At 34.7% G+C, this 19,373-nt stretch overlaps 3 protein-coding genes and 1 long non-coding RNA gene across 4 annotated transcripts in view; 3 read left to right on the top strand and 1 right to left on the bottom strand.

The window, feature by feature from the left end:
* The window catches only part of LOC111464073 (pantoate--beta-alanine ligase-like), a 4,241-nt gene extending 3,348 nt beyond the window's left edge, over positions 1 to 893 (top strand). Inside the window, exon 4 of the mRNA XM_023108136.1 lies at positions 520 to 893. Within this exon, the coding sequence (XP_022963904.1) occupies positions 520 to 636 (117 nt within the window). The 3' untranslated portion in view covers positions 637 to 893. The remainder of the gene's footprint in view (positions 1 to 519) is intronic.
* A 1,210-nt stretch (positions 894 to 2,103) lies between these two features.
* Positions 2,104 to 4,981, bottom strand: LOC111463791 (vesicle-associated membrane protein 722-like). The gene is made up of 5 exons (XM_023107697.1): positions 4,679 to 4,981; positions 3,472 to 3,613; positions 3,220 to 3,340; positions 2,989 to 3,051; positions 2,104 to 2,469 (listed from the first exon to the last, which is right to left on the bottom strand). Exons 1-5 carry the CDS (start codon positions 4,866 to 4,868, stop codon positions 2,326 to 2,328), a joined length of 660 nt encoding a protein of 219 aa, XP_022963465.1. The 5' UTR covers positions 4,869 to 4,981; the 3' UTR covers positions 2,104 to 2,325.
* A 5,217-nt stretch (positions 4,982 to 10,198) lies between these two features.
* Positions 10,199 to 11,169, top strand: LOC111463978 (putative CCR4-associated factor 1 homolog 8). The gene is made up of 2 exons (XM_023108017.1): positions 10,199 to 10,334; positions 10,439 to 11,169. Exons 1-2 carry the CDS (start codon positions 10,199 to 10,201, stop codon positions 11,167 to 11,169), a joined length of 867 nt encoding a protein of 288 aa, XP_022963785.1.
* A 442-nt stretch (positions 11,170 to 11,611) lies between these two features.
* Positions 11,612 to 15,381, top strand: LOC111464008. The gene is made up of 4 exons (XR_002713967.1): positions 11,612 to 11,755; positions 12,596 to 12,790; positions 12,992 to 13,195; positions 15,128 to 15,381. It is a non-coding gene; the product is annotated as an uncharacterized LOC111464008 (long non-coding RNA).
* Positions 15,382 to 19,373: the final 3,992 nt, after the last annotated feature.

Genomic DNA, 19,373 nt, shown 5'->3' with positions numbered 1-19,373 from the left:
TTTTTTTTTTTTTTTTTTTTTTTTTTTTTTTTTTTTTTTTTTTTTTTTTTTTTTTTTTTTTTGTCATTATTCACTTAATCTTATTTTGCTCGACTGAAGACCTTTTTCTCTTTAGATTGTGTGAGATCCCACATTGATAGGAGAGGGGAACGAGTGCCGTGTGGATTGTGAGATTCCACATCGGTTGGAGAGGGAAACGAAGCATTTATTATAAGAGTGTGGAAACCTCTCCCTAACATGCATTTTAAAAACTTTGAGGGGAAGCCCGAAAGGGAATGCCCAAAGAGGACAATATATACTAACGGTGGGCTTGGGCGGTTATAGATTGCCTCCTTTTTTTTGTGAGCTTTCTCTTTTGCCGGCCTTCTTTAGTCTTTTTCTCGATGAAAGTTCGACAATTCACTAAAATAAAAAACTTCAATTCTTCTCAAAACGAGAATTGGAAACATCGTTTTCAACGTAAAACATGTATCTGCTGAATTTAAACAGTAAGTTTCATATGGTTTTTGTTGGCGACAGATTGTGGAACAAGAGAGTTTGGAAGTGGTGGAGCAGATCAAGAGTCCAGTTGTGATCTTGATAGCTGCCTGGTTTGGCAAAGTAAGGCTCATAGACAACATTGAAATAAGCATTTGAATATTTAGTTACTTCTCCTTCCTTCCTTCTGATCATCTTTTTGTACTTATTTTAGTGTTTCCGAGCTACGAGGCTTACACGTATACGCTTAGTGTGTTTGAATAAATAGGTCGAGGTTTAGGTAAAGCGGCCCATATTTCATGTTTGTTCGGGTAAGACTGATAGCATAAGAACTTTAAACCACTTAAATAGTCCAAACTCAAGGCTCCCCAATGGAGAGCAAAAGAATAAAGAAAAGTCTCATACTTTATGTCGAATACTCTAGTTCTTTTGTACGTTATTGCCTATTATTCGATTATATTTTCCATTTAGACAATCTTGGATTATGAAAACGAGTTAAACTCATGCATATAAATACATAGGCTAAGTTTATCATATGACGTTGAGGTCACAGAGAAACTACACACTACCTTTGTATTTCTTTAGTGAATTGATTCACACTTTTCTATATTGGTCATGCAACTTCTTTTTCACGTTCTCATTATCTTTCTCCTTTATCATTTTATAATTCTCAGTTGATTCATAGTCGCATATGATCATCTTGTGAAATATTAGTTTTTTTCACTCACATATTTATAAGGTAATTAAATATTTTGTAGTTCAGTCTTATACAAATTTATTAATATGCTTCCACTTACATTTTTACACCGAACGATTTAAGTCAATCATCTATAAGAAAAGTTGTATCAATAATGTTTAGAATAATACTACAATGGAAAATATTAAATTGTAAATAAAATAATTTTAAAAATTAAATAATTAATAAATCTTGACATATAGTGTACATATTTAGAAGAAGAAATTAGTGAGTTTACAAAAAAAAAAAAATAATAATAATAATAAAAAAAAAAAAATTACATTACATTTTTGTTATTAAAATAGGATAAATTTGGAAAATGTTGTAATTTTAATTTTTTTTTACTATATTATAGAAAATACACATGAATACTTTGTTTAAACAAATACTCAAACATTTACCCATTTCATTAATACTTTAAACTTTTAAAAACTTCCTTCATTTCTCTTTTTATTTTTAATTTTTAATTTTTTTTTCTATTTTTAAATATAAAATCTTCAAAGAGTTAACTGATTTTTTAGCATGTCCACACATACATATAAAAATTTTCAAATGTTGCAATTTTAAACCTATAATACATTCTTGCTCCAAGTATATTAAAAATGTTTTTCTCATGTGTTCAATTAATTATATAGAAATTAATAAAATAAAATTGTAGAACTAAGCCTTTAGTTGGAATTTATGAATCTTTTTATGAATAGATTTGGAGTAAAATCTAAAAATCACTTCCAAACAAGTCCTAAAAGTACCTGGATCAGTAGTGGCACGTGTTGGGGAGGCTCCAGCACAAGTAGGTAAGAACATAGTGATAACTCGACTCATAAGTGGTTGAAAAGGCCGAGTACCTGCAAGTTCAAAACTTCATATACGATAAATGAACAACTGAACCATATTTCAGAACATCAAAATGCATAAATGATTCTATCAAACCCTCAAAATGTGTATAAACGATGCGTTATTGGTAACCATGTGTGTATTATTTAGCAAACAAATGATATATTTTCATTCAAAAATGTCAAAAGAATATAACCACGCAAGCTATACAAAAGCATGTATAAAACTGTCCAAGCCTGATCCCATCACCAAAATCCTAATGCTGCAAGGAGGATCCATCAACAGTTAAAGCCGCCGCAAATAGACAATATGATAATCAGAATCAACGCAAGTACGATCGCAAGAACTATCAGCTTTATCTTCATGTTCTGATACCACATCTTTCTCTTCATTTTGGTTCCTTGCTGCCTAAAATCTTGTGCCTGCAGATACCATTATCAATTGAATTTCATGTTCATATTAAGATCGTGTATTTCCTCTTCTTTTGTAAACATAATCTCCTGTTTTTATGTCAATTTTCCTCCTTATTCAAGTTAATTGGGACTAATGTAAACCACAGAGGGTCCATTATCCATTCAAACCACAGAACTGAGCATAGCGTTACGTAGAACTATGACCCGAATAAGCTACAAAATTAAACGAATATAGCATATAATACAGTTGTAAAAAAGTAATAAAACGCTCTATGATGTTGCTGCCGGCTCTCAAGTTTTGAATGGGATGTCCTGTTTCTTTAGGTATATAGCTTACTGACGAATTCGATTTTTCCAAAAGTTAAAGAGTACTGCAAACAAAATATGATATCGGCATGCCGTTCATTCGTGAACTAAATTTCCTCTAATTCATATACCATTTATACTCATGCATCACCTAAAAGAATGTATCATTTCACAGATTGCCAATCATTATTTAGGTAAGTCGCAAAAGGAACGGACAATGACCTGAGATCGAAGGTTTTCTGTCTTATCGACTAGAAGTTCAATCTTCTCTCCACGATCAAGAACCTGTTGACAGAGCAATCAGTGAATAAACCCACCATTTGCATATCAAGTAAAATGTGATAAAAGATTAAATCAGATCAAATGTTATAATATGCAGAATAAGGCATTTTCCAAAATTTGATGATTGAAAGGAATGGAGGAATGTAATGGTTGTATGTTACTTTATTTTACCTTCTCAATGTTTTCCATCATTACTCCTTTGACTTCAGAAACCTGTGCTTTCACTTTAGCAATCTTACTGATCTCCTCGGGGTGGTCCACACAATACTTCATATGCTCCTTCAGTTTAGACCTATATACAAAAATATAATGTGATTGGAATCAAAATCCAGGTGGCACATTCATTCTTTATCTATATCTATATATAATGTTAGATAAGAGATATAGGGACATTCATTTAATAATTCCCAGGAAACAATGTACCCAAATTCTTTGTTCAGGCTGTTGGCAGTCGCAGTCATGGCCTTTCCGCCTCCATATCTCTTCATAAAGTCCTCATTAACTCGTTCGAGAAATGCAATAGGGATCTGTCGACCAGCAGCCTCAACTGCAACCACACAGTAAGCTGCAACATAGAAGAGATGGAATCAATTAGATTTACCTATGTAAGCATAGAGACAGAATGGAGTACGAGCAAACAGAGATCTGTAGGATCCACGTCCAGTCTCTCAAGATTATTAAGCATGATCTTTCTCATGGAAGCACACATATGCTTTATGGATTAGATTGTACAAATTCATCGCATTGTATGTTTTTTAATGACTAGATAATCTTGGTTCTCATTTAATTCCTCCATTATTCTGAAGTGAAGATGAATTTCTTGATTGGCCCCAAACTGAAGTAGTAATTAATGGCAATGACGAACGCAGTCAGGAACTATGTACATGAGCTGAGATGAGAAACATCCTCAGGACAACACAGTGTCAATCAAAGAACTCAAATAGTAACTTACAGAACGAAGAGAGTAAGTTATTAACAAAACAGAAGAACGCTGATTTCACAGAACTGTGATTAGAGAAAAGAACATCGAAACTCAATTTAGCATAAAAGAACTTGTTGTCACCATAACAGAGGAGGTCACAGTTTCAAGGCTCCAGCAATATTGATACCAAGATTGACAGTTTTCGGATACCGCATCTGCAGCACTTCTTTCGCATCGAATAGCTCAAGAAACAACTTCAAAAAAATAAAAGCGAAGAAATCTACCAAAAAAAAAAACGGATTTTAAAACGATAGCTATGTGGAATAAATGTCAAGAATCGACCAAGGAATTTTCACGATCGTTCTTTTCAAAACACAATTTCTTTAAAAATGGAATGACAATTAAAGAACCGAGTCCTCCATTAATGATCTGATCAGCGTATCGCAAAACGATGCTTATGACACTAGTTTCCTATTATTTCCACTCCGAGATTAACAACAGCAAAGCGTTTAACAGAAAAGAAGCACATCTAACGCAAATATCACCATTGAAACGCGTTAAAACTAAACAGGAGAATCAGACGAATCGCATAAAATACAAGCATAACAGTTGCACAGATATAAAACAAACAATCAAAAGACGAAAGCCATGAAAACCGCAGGAAAAAAGATGAAATCGACAAAAGAAAATAAGAGACAGAGAAATTACTGAATCCATTATCGACGAGATAGTTGAAGGTGTGGCCATCGCAATTGTAAGTGAACTTGTTATTGGTGGCGGGAAGCTTCTGGAGGCACTGTGTGGCTATACTGGTGAAATTTCCGGTGAATTCCGTATACTCTGCAAGAATCACAGTCCCGCGCGCAACGAAACTGTAGATCAAGGATTGTTGCCCCATGGAAGACGATGAATCTTGTCCAAATCGAACCAGAGGATCAGAGAGAAAGGGGAAAATAGAGAGAAAATGAAGGCTTCGCTTCAAGGGGAAGCTCAAAAAGTTGGCATGTCTGTGTTCTCTGAGTTAGTTGTAGCTACCCTTTGATCTCCTCGAAAATCACGGAAATGCCACGCCATTTCTTTTTTTTCTTTTTTTCTCTCAAAATTAATTACTTAAGTGTCGGTGAAATTACAACTTTAGCCCTTCTTAACATATTTAATACTTTGCAAAGTTTACAAACAATTAAATCTAAATTAGTGGAAATCACACGCTACTATTTTCTCCAATATCAAATACTTAATTATCAAGTAAATTACCATTTTAGTCCTCAACATATTTAATATCTTTAAAAAAAAAAATTGACTAAACTTATAATTTATATTTAGGTAACTAAATTTTAAAATAGTTTTTAACCTTAAATTTTATATCTAAAAATTTCTATGACCAATTTAAAATTTTATTAAATTTCATAATCTATTATGTGTAATTATTTGATAATTAAAAAAATATTAAATGAGTTATATATTAGAAATTCAAATTTATAATCTATTAAATATTTGATAGATGAGGATAAAATGGTAATTCAACATTTTATTTGAAATTTTTGATCCTAAGACCGTTCGAACAGCGTGATGACGTGGAAAGTTCGTCTCTACACGCAAAAAGCAACAAATGTAATTTTCAACGGTAGCGAGTCGTCGTAAGACGCAGCGTTTTGACCGCTGAACAAACTTGGTCGCTTTCTAAAAAATAAATAAATAATTAATTAATTTTCTATTTAAAATTAAATTGGGTCATAAATCGTAATTGGTTAGACCGCTCTAAATAACAGGTCGGTTTGATCATTTTTTAAAAATAAATTAATAGTTATTATTTATAAAAAGGTTATTATATATATATTTTAATTATTTTCAACGAAGTTCGTTGGATTTTAACTAAAAATCCACCGAAATCTCGTTTAATTATTTATTTTTCTTTATTAAATTATAAAGTTTTAATAAATCTATATTTATTTATTTATTTATTATTATTATTATTATTTTGCTATTATTAGATTTGAACACCTCAAATTTAAAATATCATTAAATTAGAATTATAAAATTTGTGTCTGGTCATAATTTTAGAAGTGGGTAATAAATTTGTAAATTAATTTGAAAATTTTAAAAAATAATTAATTTATTAAATATAAAATTAAATTATATTTAAATAAAATTCTAATTTTTAATTACAGGTCACATCATCTACTCCTTGCTTGAAAACTATCACTAGAAATGAATACGAGTACTCTCAACATTTATTGTCCTTACCCACATGTCTCATAGAAAAATTTCCAGGTCATACGAGTCATTTTAACCTACTTCTCGGTTTTAAGAGTGAAAACTATTCCTACAACCCAACGTGAGTCCTCTCGACATGCATTCTCCTCAATCACGTGTCTCATAGGAAAATTTCCAGGTCACATGAGTCCTTTCAACCCACTTCTCTTTTCTAAGAGTGAAAACTAAATCTACAAACCAACACGAATTCTTTCAGCATGTTTTGTCTTCAATCACGTGCATTATAAGAAAAATCTCACAAAGTCACCTGACATAAAATTGCTTAAAGTAATGCACATTTAAACATGAAGCTCCTATGAATAAGCAATAGATAAAGAAAGTGCACCTTGTTGGTATAGATAGTAACGATTGCTTACATTCGAATTTAGTATCGGTTAATTCATGTACCTCTCATTCACCCCGACATTACAGAGATTTTGCATTCAAAATTCCAACCATCTTCTAAATTAGCCTCGTAAGGTCAACTCAACTGGGTGCCTTTTCATGGAAATTCCAAACACATGGGTTGAAAGGCAATACAAACAAAAATTACATTTTTGTCCAAGGAGACCTAGAGGACACGTGGATCCAATTGGGATCATCTCAAATCTACTTGACCCACCAAATGCCCGATCTTTTATTTTAATGGGACAAATATCTAGATATTGTAAAATGCCCTTTTATATCTGGGTATTATATTTATTTTATTTTATTTAATATCATAATTATTTATTTACTATATATTTTTGAATAAAAATTTAATTATATATTGAAATTGATCTGCAAAATTTTAATTAAATGTCTGAAAAATAAATAAATAGATAAATTACGATCTAGCATTTATTTTAAGATAAATTTACAATTCGTTATAAATCTTAATTAAATGTTTAAAAATAAATAAATAGATATTTTATGAACTAACATTTTAATTTTATTAAAAATAAAAAAATTACAACTCGAATAATTGGATCGGGTCTAAGAAATATCTCAACCCGATTCACGAATACCCCTATATTGAATTGAACTGGATCGGGTCTAAGAACGACATTCAAATGAACGTTTACAACTCGAACAATTGAATTGGGTGTACTTGAGTCATGCCCGTCACCCACATCGTTCTTTTTTGTAGGCATATCTCTGTACTCGAACATGTCGTTCTTTTTTGGTCGATAATCAGAGAAGGGGCTAGGTAGGAGAAACACAATTTCACTTTAGTTTGACTCGGCATAATTTTAGTTTATCTAATAACTTAATAGTTGAAATTTAGTGGGCATAACTTCAGGCCGACTTAAGTTCTCAATCTCAACTTTGCCTCATATCCTGTGTTATGAAGGACGACTGCTCACTCAACTACATGTTAGATCCGACATCACTAAAGATTTCTCGTGTTGGGTTCATTGCTTACAAAAATGAAAAATAAATCATTATATATTTACCCGTAGATGATAATAGAACCACTTTTGATTCCACGGGAAACGAGTAAGAGATAATTAATCATCCTCAATCAAGAAGTTAAAAGTAAATCATTATATATTTACATGTGGATGAAATTTGCTCCTATTCCGCAGATTTGAATTCATAGGCTGTTAGACTTATATAAGACACCTTAAATCAGACCCACGTATTGACGGATAGAAAGAAAACAAGCCTAAAATTGTATTAGAATTCCTAATCAACACGTACTTGTGAATGACATGGTTCTAAATGAAAGGTACCGGTAAAGAACAAGAAAAGGAGGAAACTTAGCCATGGATTCAAGAGGTATCACATCAATGGTAAGAGGTGATATCATACCCAAGAATAAATACGTATTGTCGGATCAAATTGTCAATATTCTTTGTTCGTTGTAGAAGTACAAGCTGATGGCAACGGCTTCCAAGTACAAACAAAATGCCCACAAAACCTGGTACATAGAAAAGAAATGTGAAACAATTTCTTCATCAAAATATATTAAGATGGAAGAAATTGCAGCCAAAACCTAACCAATGAAGAGCATTTGCGTTCCTCGCGAATCTTGGCGCGGTGGCTGGAATCGCGAGCGAAGATGAAGAGCGGCGGTTGTAGTCCATATGCTCGGGCTTTTGCGATCCCCAACCTATTTACCCCTAATTCAACACTTTGAACTCTCATTCTCTATTTACCCGTTATTAATCCAAAAATTTTCAGAATATACCATCATAACAACATACCATATAAAAAAACTCAAGTCAAATTATCAAATCACAACGAAGAAGAGAAATAGTAGCTTGTCTTCTTCCCCACCGAAGTTGAAGTTGCGACGGCCTGAACTGGTTGACAAAGATCTATATGTTCTCTGACTAGACTGTGATTCTGATGGGTAATCATGATTTACGGCAAAGAAGGTCACCGAAATTCGAGAAAGAAGAGGAGCATAACTAAAGATTATGGGTGTACATGGTCCGGGTTGGATTGGGTTGAGAGATTTCTTTTAACCCAACCCAATTCGGGTTGGTTGGATTGGTTACCCAACCCAACCCTCTATTTTCGGGTTGGGTTGTCAAATTTTTTTTTTGTACATGATCTCGGTTGGGTTGGGTTGAGAGATTTTTTTTTTTACCCATCCTAAAAGTTCAGGTTGGTTGAATGGGTAACCTAACCCAAACTAGGGGTGTACATTCAACCCGACAACCTGGACCAACCCAACCCGAACTACAAGGGTTGGGTTGGATTAGCATTTCGGGTAGGGTTGGGTTCATTTTTCTGAACCCAAACTGAATCGGTTCGGTTTTGGGTTCGTGGGTAAAATCCTCGGGTTGACCCGAACCAATTGAAATATATAAAATATATTAAGAATTCTTGTTTAAAATAGGTTTGCTTGAGTGGTACTTTGGTCAGTCATTTAAAACAAACGCTTGAGTTTGAATCCGGACAAATATATTTATTTTTTTCTTATATATATATATATATTTAAAATACCTTAGTTTTATTTATATAAGATTGTATACGAATAATTATAAATTATGGATAAATAAAACTTAAAAAAAAAAATAACAACCCAACCTGAACCCAACCCGAAAATAGAGGATTTTGCATTAGTTTTCGATCGTATCCGCACAATTGAGCTGGTAGTTTTGCATTATTGAATATATACAAGAGCGATTTTAAACTTTGACCCGTTATATCTAAAGTCAAATGATTTAATCAATTTTTGGTTTCATGGTCGTTTCGATTGACGAGTTAGGGTCATGTGCGTCTACATTTCGAGAATCTTATTGTATTGGTCCTAAAGCTATTATACTATCTATTTTTATTTCATTCTTTAATTTTGAATAGGTTATAGATTTGAATTAAAACGAGACCTCAAAAAATGTTTATAGATATAAGATAAATATTTAAACTAATCTATCGTTAATTTTACACCCATAAATTATACGATCCTCTCTCAAAAATAAAAATTTTATTTTTTTGTACTAAAGTTTTATCCCTCATATAAATTTTTAAAAATATTTCAATTTATAATAAATAATTTCTATTTTTCAACCAAATTTATTAAAAATACTTTAAACATAATGTTGAACGTAATTCTAATAATTCAAATTCAATATTAGAAGGTAGTCTTTAATACTCAAAAAGTTTTTTTTTAATTAAAAACAATAATTTTAGTATTTATTACATTTTTATCCTCTCTTTTCAATCAAATTTAAATTTAGTTTTTGGTGTTATTTTATTTTTTATCATTTATTTTCCATCCAATTTAATTTTAATTTTTTTGTGCTCTTTATTATTAATTTTTAAAACGTTGATAATAGATTTTCTTTTTAAATTTCAAAATATATTTATCTATATTCATTTAAATAATCTTATTTCCATTTCTTCTCTAGATTAGGAATAATTTTTATTATAATATATAGTCTCACCCTTTTCACTTCCATACTCAATTCAATCGTGAAGTTAAAAAATTTTCCGACGAACCATCCATAATCAAAATAAATAGTTCTAAAAAAAATGGCAAAAATGATTGGAGAAGTTGCTACAGTGGAAGGACAATGGGAGAGAGACGTTTGGTCTCACAATTTATTGGAGGAGATAGAACTTATACAGCAGTGTTTATCCGAATTCCCAATTGTGGCTATGGACACTGAGTTTCCAGGTAAAAATTAAACTTTAAGTTGGTGGGAAATAGTGATTTTTAAGTTTTGTTTTATGACTTTTTCAAGTTTTGTTTTACTGACTTGTGATGAATTTTCTTTTTAGGATTTTTAAGATGGACTCCCAAAGGTGTTTCAGATGAAGAATTTTATGAATGCCTGCAATTCAACGTCAATCGACTGAGCATCCTACAGTTAGGACTCACACTCACGAATGATAATGGAAAAATAGGAATGACGTGGGAGTTTAACTTTAAAGATTTCGATAAAATTAGTAATATGGAGGGTGTTTATTCCCTTGATTCATTTCTAAAAAATAAAGGATTTAATTTTAATACATTGAGGAGCTATGGAATTGCTCCCGAAGAATTTGGTAGACAATTTAACCCTATTCTTCGAAGCGGTAGAATACATAGATGGATAACCTTTCATGGATTGTATGACATTGCCTATTTAATGAAGCTTACCAACATAACATGCATGCCTACGTCCATGTCTATTTTCGCCATCACTGCTGCACATCTACTGGGAACAGTCACCGACCTCAAACATATGGCTCGGTGCTCCAACTACTTGTTCAATGGCAACCTGGGGTTAAAAAAATTGGCTAAGCTGCTCCAAGTTAATCGCACTGGTACTGCCCACTTTGCTGGGTCTGACAGTTTACTTACGGCGTCAGTTTATGCCAAGATGAAGATAATTATGAAGGTTGAACAAAAAATAGACGAAGGATTTTTATATGGATTACCATATCCCATTCAGGGTTACAGACGACCCGTTGTAATTGTAGATCCATCAAAGTTAACCGACGGTCGTATTTCAATTGGTAGAGGGTAGATGAGTAGGGTGCTAAATATGTGCCAACTTGTATAAGATCATTATATAATGTATATAAATTCATATTTATTTAATGATTATTATTTTTTTTCTTCCATCTAAATTTTAGTTTTTGAATATATATTGAAAAATAATTTATTTAAAATGAATGTACTTTTATTTTGAATAATTTATTCAATTTTAAAATAATTTATTTGAATAAGGTTATATACGCGAATATAATTTTTATTTATTTAAACTATTTTTTTTTCTTCAATTTAAAATTTACTTTTAGAAAAATAATTTATTTGGATAAGGTTATTTGGTTTAATACTAAAAATAATTTATTCATTTAAATAATAAATAAACTTTCTTTATTAAAAAGAACCAAAACCATGGTTTGAATATTTTACAAGAGACAACTTTGCCCTTTACTCTTCCTTCGCTCAAACAATAAACCCGGCCGCCGTAGAAGCAACTCCACTGCCCCTTCCTTCTCTCAGGCTATGAGCTTACCCTCGACTTGATGCCATTCCCTTGTTCCGCAACCAACCTGGCTTTCAGGTTCCGGCGACTCAAACAAATCTCAAGCCTCAATTCTACTCGGGTACTCCTCAGCCCATCCGTGTTCCATCTTCAATTTGAATTTGATTCGAATACCTTCGTTTGCTTGGTTGTATGTAGTCATCCTCAAGGTTTTTTTTGATCTGATTGCAATTTTTCTTTGTTTACATCTTTTCTAGATTTAAATTTTGTATCCCTGCTTGTACTCCATGAATTATTACAGTTTTAGGAAGCAGAACCAGTTGCTTAAAATGTTTGAAGTGGTTATGAGTGTTGTTAGACTATAACTATTTGGGAGAATTTACACCGAGAGAGAGAGAGCCATTAAGGATAGACGAACAAAGAAACTTTCAAAATTGATGGGCTTGTCCTCGAACATATGTCACTTTCTCCCCCAGCCAAATCAACCAGAAAGAAACCTATTTAGATATGAGAGCCTTAATCTTCAACTTATGTCTGCTCTGCATAATTTTGGAAGCTTAACCTTTTGGCAACGAATGAGATGAGGTGTTTGTTTATCCCGACCACCATTCCACATAAAGTTGAGGTAGTATTTTTTCAGTGTAGTCTGGCTTTGTTGGGAGATAAAACAAAAGCAGTAATTAGTAAGATGGGGTAATGGTGAGACAAGATGCGAGAGAGCCTCTTGGGTAGAGCATTCTTCAATATATTAACCAGGGAATATGTTTCCTTTCCCATTTTGTTATCCGATAAGATTTTTAGGTGAGTTTAAAGTGTTGCTTTCTCTTCCTTATGTATGTATTTAGATTGATAGATAGAATAGGGAATCGATCATTTTTCTTGCCTAAATCATTGTTTTTTTTTTTTTTTAAATGTTTCCTTTGAACAAGTGACCCCAAATTATGTTTCTGCTCATTTGTAGACATTTTAGTTGTTTACCTATCCGACAAAGTACGAAGAGTACGAAGAGTACTGAGTTATGGAGCTGGATCAAGGACCGACTTGGTTTGGGAAGCATTCCCGACAGAGAAGTGGAAGACTTCAATCCGCAGTCTCTGATGTTTCCTTGGCACATGATTAGATATATGGATGATAGATTATTAATTTTAAATCGCAGGTAGAATGGAAGTGTGCACAATACATTATTTTATTTACTCAACAAGTTGATCATTTGTTATATGTTTTTACAGTTTTTCCCCTTGCTGTACATGATACCATATATTTCTTATCTGAAGTAGAGCGTTTACAACACGACGTGACCATTTATATGAGTACTGGTTCTTATAATCTACCTTGGTTTTGCTTCGTTTGTTTGCAGTCTTGCTTCGTTTCTAGAATATCTGTTAGCGTTCGTGTGGTGTAGGTCGGTTCGGCTCAACAGTGGTATGATGAATTGGATAGTCTAGCCTTTTCACCACGAGAATCAGAAGTGGTGGAAGATACTATAAGAGCTGTTAACCATATTGGAGACGATAAGTTTCAAATTGAGTGTGCTGTCAATACAAGTCCTGGAACTAGCGAGGTATGAATGCTGTCTTTCCTTTATTTTAGGGAACAGAGTTGTATCATTAATTAAGCAAACTGGCATTGGCATCACCTTTCGTAGAAGTTGCTTCCCCAATGGGACGTGCTTTTGCATCTACCAAGAAAACCATTGTTCCAAAATAAGCCCAAAAGAAAGTTTTCTTAATTCTATTACTTAGACTACATATTGGATCATCAGTACACAATATTATTCTGATATTCCGTGTAAAAATGGATAACTTAGAAGTTCAAGAGAGGCATACTCTAAACATGTGTAGCTCATAAGCGAGAAATGGACTTATCAACGACTCTAGAATCTTCACCAGTCAAGCTGCAAGCTCTTCTCATGTTTAGTCATCAGTTTTGTCCCTCTTTAATTAATAGTTCACATTCGCATATGAGTCCACACATCGGCTAATTAAGAGGTTGATCATAGGTTTATCTGTAGGGAATACATCTCCATTGGGATGAAGTCTTTTGGGGAAACCAAAAGCAACGCCAGGAGAGCTTATGCTCAAAGTGGACAATATCACACCATTGTAGAGATTCGTGGTTCTTAACATGGTATCAGAGCCATGCCTAACAAATGGTGTACTTTGTTTGAGGGTTCTAGAGAAGGAGTCGAGTCTTGATTAAGGGGGGGTTGTTCGAGAACTCCACAGGTCTTAGGGGAAGCACTATGGTATACTTTGTTTGAGGAGAGGAGTCTCACATCGTCTAATTAAGGGGTCAATCATGAGTCTATAAGTAAGGAATGTTGAGGATTATTGGGATTGGGAGTGTCCCACATTGGTTAATTTAGTGGAAGATCATGGGTTTATAAGTGAGGAATACTATCTTCATTGGTATGAGGCCTTTTGGGGAAGCCCAAAGCAAAGCCATGAGAGCTTATGCTCAAAGTGGACAATATCGGACAAAGAATGGCGAGCCTCGAAGGTGTAGTCAAAAGTGACTAAAGTGTCGAACAAATGGTGTACTTTGTTCGAGGGCTCCAGAGAAGGAGTCGAGCCTCAATTAAGGGGAGGCTATTCGAGAGCTCCATAAGCCTCAGGGGAGGCTTATAGTGTGCTTTGTTCGAGGGGAGGATTGTTGAGGATTATTGGGATTGGGAGTGTCCCACATTGGTTAATTTAGTGGAAGATCATGGGTTTATAAGTGAGGAATACTATCTTCATTGGTATGAGGCCTTTTGGGGAAGCCCAAAGCAAAGCCATGAGAGCTTATGCTCAAAGTGGACAATATCATACCATTGTGGAGAGTCGTGATTCCTAACAAGGAATGCATCTCCATTGGTACGAGGCCTTTTGGGAAACAAAAAGCAACGCTTTGAGAGCTTATGCTCAAAGTGGACAATATCATACCATTGTGGAAAGTCTTGGTTTCTAACATGGCATTAGAGTCATGTCCTTAACTTAGCCATGTCAATAGAATCCTCAAATGTCGAACAAAGAAGTTATGAGTCTCGAAGGTGTAGTCAAAGGTGAGTCAAGTGTGGAACAAAGGGTGTAATTTGTTCGAGGGATCTAGAGAAGGAGTCGAGTCTCGATTAAGGGAGGGTTGTTCAAGGGCTCCACAGGTCTCAGGGAGGCACTATGACGTACTTTTGCTTGAGGAAAAGATTGTTGAGGGGAGGGAGTCCACACATCCTCTAATTAAGAGGTTGATCATGAGTTTATAAATAAGGAATACATCTCCATTGGTACGAGGCCTTTTAGGGAAACCAAAAGCAACGCCACGAGAGCTTATGCTCAAAGTGGACAATATCATATTATTGTGGAGCGTCATGATTCCTAACAATTTAAACCTAAATAGGGGTCCATCTTTTCACACGCACGCTCACACACACCTCCACTTGAGTCGTGGTTTATTTTCGGTTGATAATTCCTCGCACCTCAAAACTGTTTTAGGAAAAATAAGGATTTTGAAACAGGTTATAGTGTATGCAGCCGTATATTTAAGGCATAAAAGAGACCAAGATTGGGAAGGCAATGGTGACAAACAAGCAGCAGCAGCAGCAGCAGCCTTTTTCCAAGACTTTTAATTTGTTTGGAGGAAAAAATAAATGTATGGAGGGCAGTTATCAATACCAAATTATCAGAATATTATATTCAAACTAACCTTTTTCCATTGTTCGAGTCAATTATATAAGTATCATTACACAGGTAGAAGTCATTTATGGATGCTCTAAATAGCCAATTTCTTCTATTTATCTTGAGATAAATTATTGATTTGGATGTTGAATTTATTATATCACGTATGGATAGTAGAGACATTGGATATTTTTTATACAGTTTCTTTATTTACAAATATCTTTTAAAATGTTGATTGGTCACGAACAAGTTGATGCTTCACTTTCTCCACGTAATAGAAGATATGTACCTTTAACGTGCATTCTTCGAAACCAAAAGATACGATCTCGATTTATACCATCAATTTCGACCCTATTTTTTCAATTGAGATATCATATTTCAATCTTGATTGTTCGTCCCTCTATCACGAGCGATACTGGCACTTTTTTTTTGTATATTAATTTGGATGAATATGTTTCATTCTACATATGAGAAAAATGTTGAACCGTGATAGAAATGACAAAATTCTTGAAAATTCACCAAAAAGGGAGTCATTGAGGAATCGGTAACCCTTTTGGTTGAGATGAGATTACAAAATACGAAACATTTCTGTTTTCTATTGCCAAACATGTTAATGCATTCGACGTAATATCCCAAAAATCGAATTTCTATTGATTGATTATGATTTTGGGTACGTAAACATAACCTAAAAACCTATCTGTCAATGGTAAGATCATCATTAAAATCATCATACTTACCGACCATCTATCAATTGACGGGACAAGAAATTTTGCTACTTAAGATCGTTATAGTTATTGTCGTTGTTTGTCAGGGCTTTAGTCAAATTAAGGACCCACACTCAAAGACGTTCCTCCAAACCAATTTCTATAGCATGAGGAAAGGATATGGAGGAGGTTCGAAATCGGGCCTTGAAAACGCCTAGAATTGGCTACCCGATAAGAAATCCCCTTTTTTAGCTCCGGTGAGGAAAATGATTTTGGACGAACTTTGGAGGTGAATATCTTAGGCTATGATCCACGAAAAGGTATGAAATCAATCCCAAGCTATTCCTTGTAACACCATCATTAAGTTTCATGAAGAAATCGAGCGGAGAAATGAAGATATCGGGGCTGTGAAAGGCCACTTTCAGACGGCGGCGCAAAGGACGCGCACGTCTTCTTCCTGTCCAGAGGAAGAAGACGATGACTGAACCGGCCAAGTCAGCCCAAAATCTGACCTTCCCTCGATGTTTCTAAATTTTAACCCCCTTCCAGATGGGTTCTCATGACAAACCTTATGGTTCCAGAAACTAGATACGGAGTCTATGGAAGGAAATGTGAAGCAATTCAGGTACCGAAAGCTCAAGAACGGAGGTCCCGAACGTCGACGATGAGGTAAGTAGCCACCTTGGACTTTTCTTACGAAATACTTGTAGGAATCGCTTGAATTTTCTTGTGAACCCTATCCCAAGTATGACACAAGGATATATGAAAGAAAAATCCAAAGAACCGTGAGTTAAGGCCCTAAACCGACCAAGTTGCTCGGGATTTAAGGAACGTTAAGATAAACAACTAAATGAGCTCTAATGCCTATGAAGTTTTAATGATGAGCATAATATATCATGTTAAGGTTATATATGGAATTTGGTGATTATTGGATAAGGATAAGTAGGTAAACCAAGAAACGGAGAAAAATGACCATAATGCCCCTAAGTATATCTACCTACCGTTCATGACCAAGATGACCTCCAAATACTATGAAACTCTACTATAGATCTTATTTTATGATTCTTGATGAGGTGGTAGAGTTTGAAAGCTATTGGAACTCATTAAGTAGCAAAACCAAGAATTAGGGAAAAATTACCATAATGCCCCTAACGAAGATTACCTACGGGTTAAGCCCTAAATGACCTCCCAATATTATGAAATGTTGTATGAATTCTTATCTCAAGATGTTGTACAAGGTAATGAAGTTTGGGAGTCATTGGGAAACGTTAGATAGCGAAAGCAAGATATGGGGAAAAATGTACATCACGATCCACATGACTTTACCTCCTAGGATGATTAACGAGGTACCCATGAAATAAGAGATTTCCCACAAGTACCCTTGGTTGCTAATAAGATTTCAAGTGCGCAAGGTTATGTTGGGCTATTCCTAAGAAGAACCTTTAAGTTCCAAGCTTGACCCAAGACGTTATGCATAAACCTAGGATCCCCAAGAATACAAGGAAACACCTAGGTTAATGCAGATGGTATGCTTAACACGTTGCTAGGATCCATGCCCGGAGTAACCATTATCTCCCATCACGAAGTGTACCATGAGATCCCTATTCCTCTTTAGGTGAGATGCCCTGCTATATGTACCACGAGCAAGTTGTCATGATGGACTTATTATTTTCCTCACCTAAATGAGATGCCCTGCAACACGATATGCCAGCAGGATGCCGCGTTTATGATATAATGTCACCTATGCACTCATGGGGAGAAAACTGAGGGTTACTTTGAAAGTGTTTTCAGGACCAAAACACAATATATGACATGACAACCTCTGAGGGTTAGTTCCTGAAAACGAAACAAGAAGTCATATCCTAGCTCAAGGTCTAAATATGCTCCAAATCACCAACCATGTCCTATAGGTCTATTTTATATGACAAAAGGACATGCTCAAGATTTCAAGTTGGTTGGAGCAAGTTTGGAACATAAGCTAAGATGAAACTTAAGGAAACGCCTAAAGAAAACATGTCAAGATTCAAGACTCTTCTAGAACCCTCTAAAGAACTCCCTAGAAATCTATGACCTTCTAGAACAACTCACGCTAAGATGGGTTCATATGATCACGAATACATGTTACAAGTTATGCTTCAAGAAAATAAGAACCTTAGAAACTTACAAGGTTAAGAGCCAAGAGCATTATCAAACAAGCTTTACAACTACCAAGATAAGAAGAATGCTAGGTACCACTCAAAGATAAAGGACCAAAGTCCTTAGACATGAAAATTCAAGAATGGTAGGTATTATTCCAAGCATGTCTAATTGTGGCCCATAACTCCCACCATGCGGTGCTTTCTAAGGAGGCCATTTTCCTCTTCTAGGTGGGATGCCCTGCACCGTGTTTCCTTTGCAGGATGTCATGCTTGGTCTCATTTCCCTCACCTAGATGAGATGCCCTACGCCATGTTATGTTTTGCAGGATGCCATGTTCATGTATGCACCGATCACACGACCTATATGGTCTATGTTAGATTATGCGACCTTTATGGTCTGTGCCATGTTCATGCATGCATCGATCACGTGACCCTTATGGTCTAGGCCATGTTCATGCATGCATCAATCACGTGACCTTTATGGTCTATCATGGGGCGTAACCTATGGCCACGATGGAGCAAGAAGAGAGTAAGTTGTCCTAGCCATGAATTAAGAACCCCAAGACCTCCCACGGTACATCATGTTTATGACTTAGACTACGCTGCTTGGAAAGTATGAAACCTTGAGCGTAGGTATTAAGACTGTGTCGCTCGGAATGCATGAAACCTCGGACACAGGATGACATGTTTATGTCTAGTATCGTAAGTCTTAAGGGGAGTGTCTTAGAGAATGAATTAAGAAACATAACAAGAACTTACGACAAGAACAAGAAAACAAAAAGTGTGGTACCCTAGCATATGAAGGACACGATTAATTGCCTACAAGTAGGCTGCTTAATGAGTCTTGTACTCATTCCTTATTCTCCATTTTTTTCAGGAAATAAGGAGCTGGTCGAGGTCGGGAGCAGACTCTGGAGCAGGTGCCATAGACAAACCTCACCCGTCGTCCTTCAACCCTTTTGTGTCGTCCCTTAACTTGTGTTTTAACTGTTTTGTTGTGTTTTAAAATACTTTGTATAAACTTTATTTTGATATAATGTTTGATATGTTTTAAGTTTGGGTTGTTTTATTTTATGAAAAATTTATCGTCTTTTTTAGAGTCATCTGAGTCAATCCGGTCCTTACAAGCACTGGTAATGATAATGGAAGTTCATTTTAGGATCTCACTATTGCTGTAGTGCAGTAGATTGATGTGGAATTTTCTTTCTTTATAGGTTTCCTCAGCTTTATGTGATTGGGCTTCA

This window comes from Cucurbita moschata, unplaced genomic scaffold, assembly GCF_002738365.1.
Source record: "Cucurbita moschata cultivar Rifu unplaced genomic scaffold, Cmos_1.0 Cmo_Scf00029, whole genome shotgun sequence".
Taxonomy (NCBI): domain Eukaryota; kingdom Viridiplantae; phylum Streptophyta; class Magnoliopsida; order Cucurbitales; family Cucurbitaceae; genus Cucurbita; species Cucurbita moschata.
The sequence above is the reverse complement of the archived record's forward strand: the minus strand, read 5'-3'. Positions and strand labels throughout refer to the sequence as shown.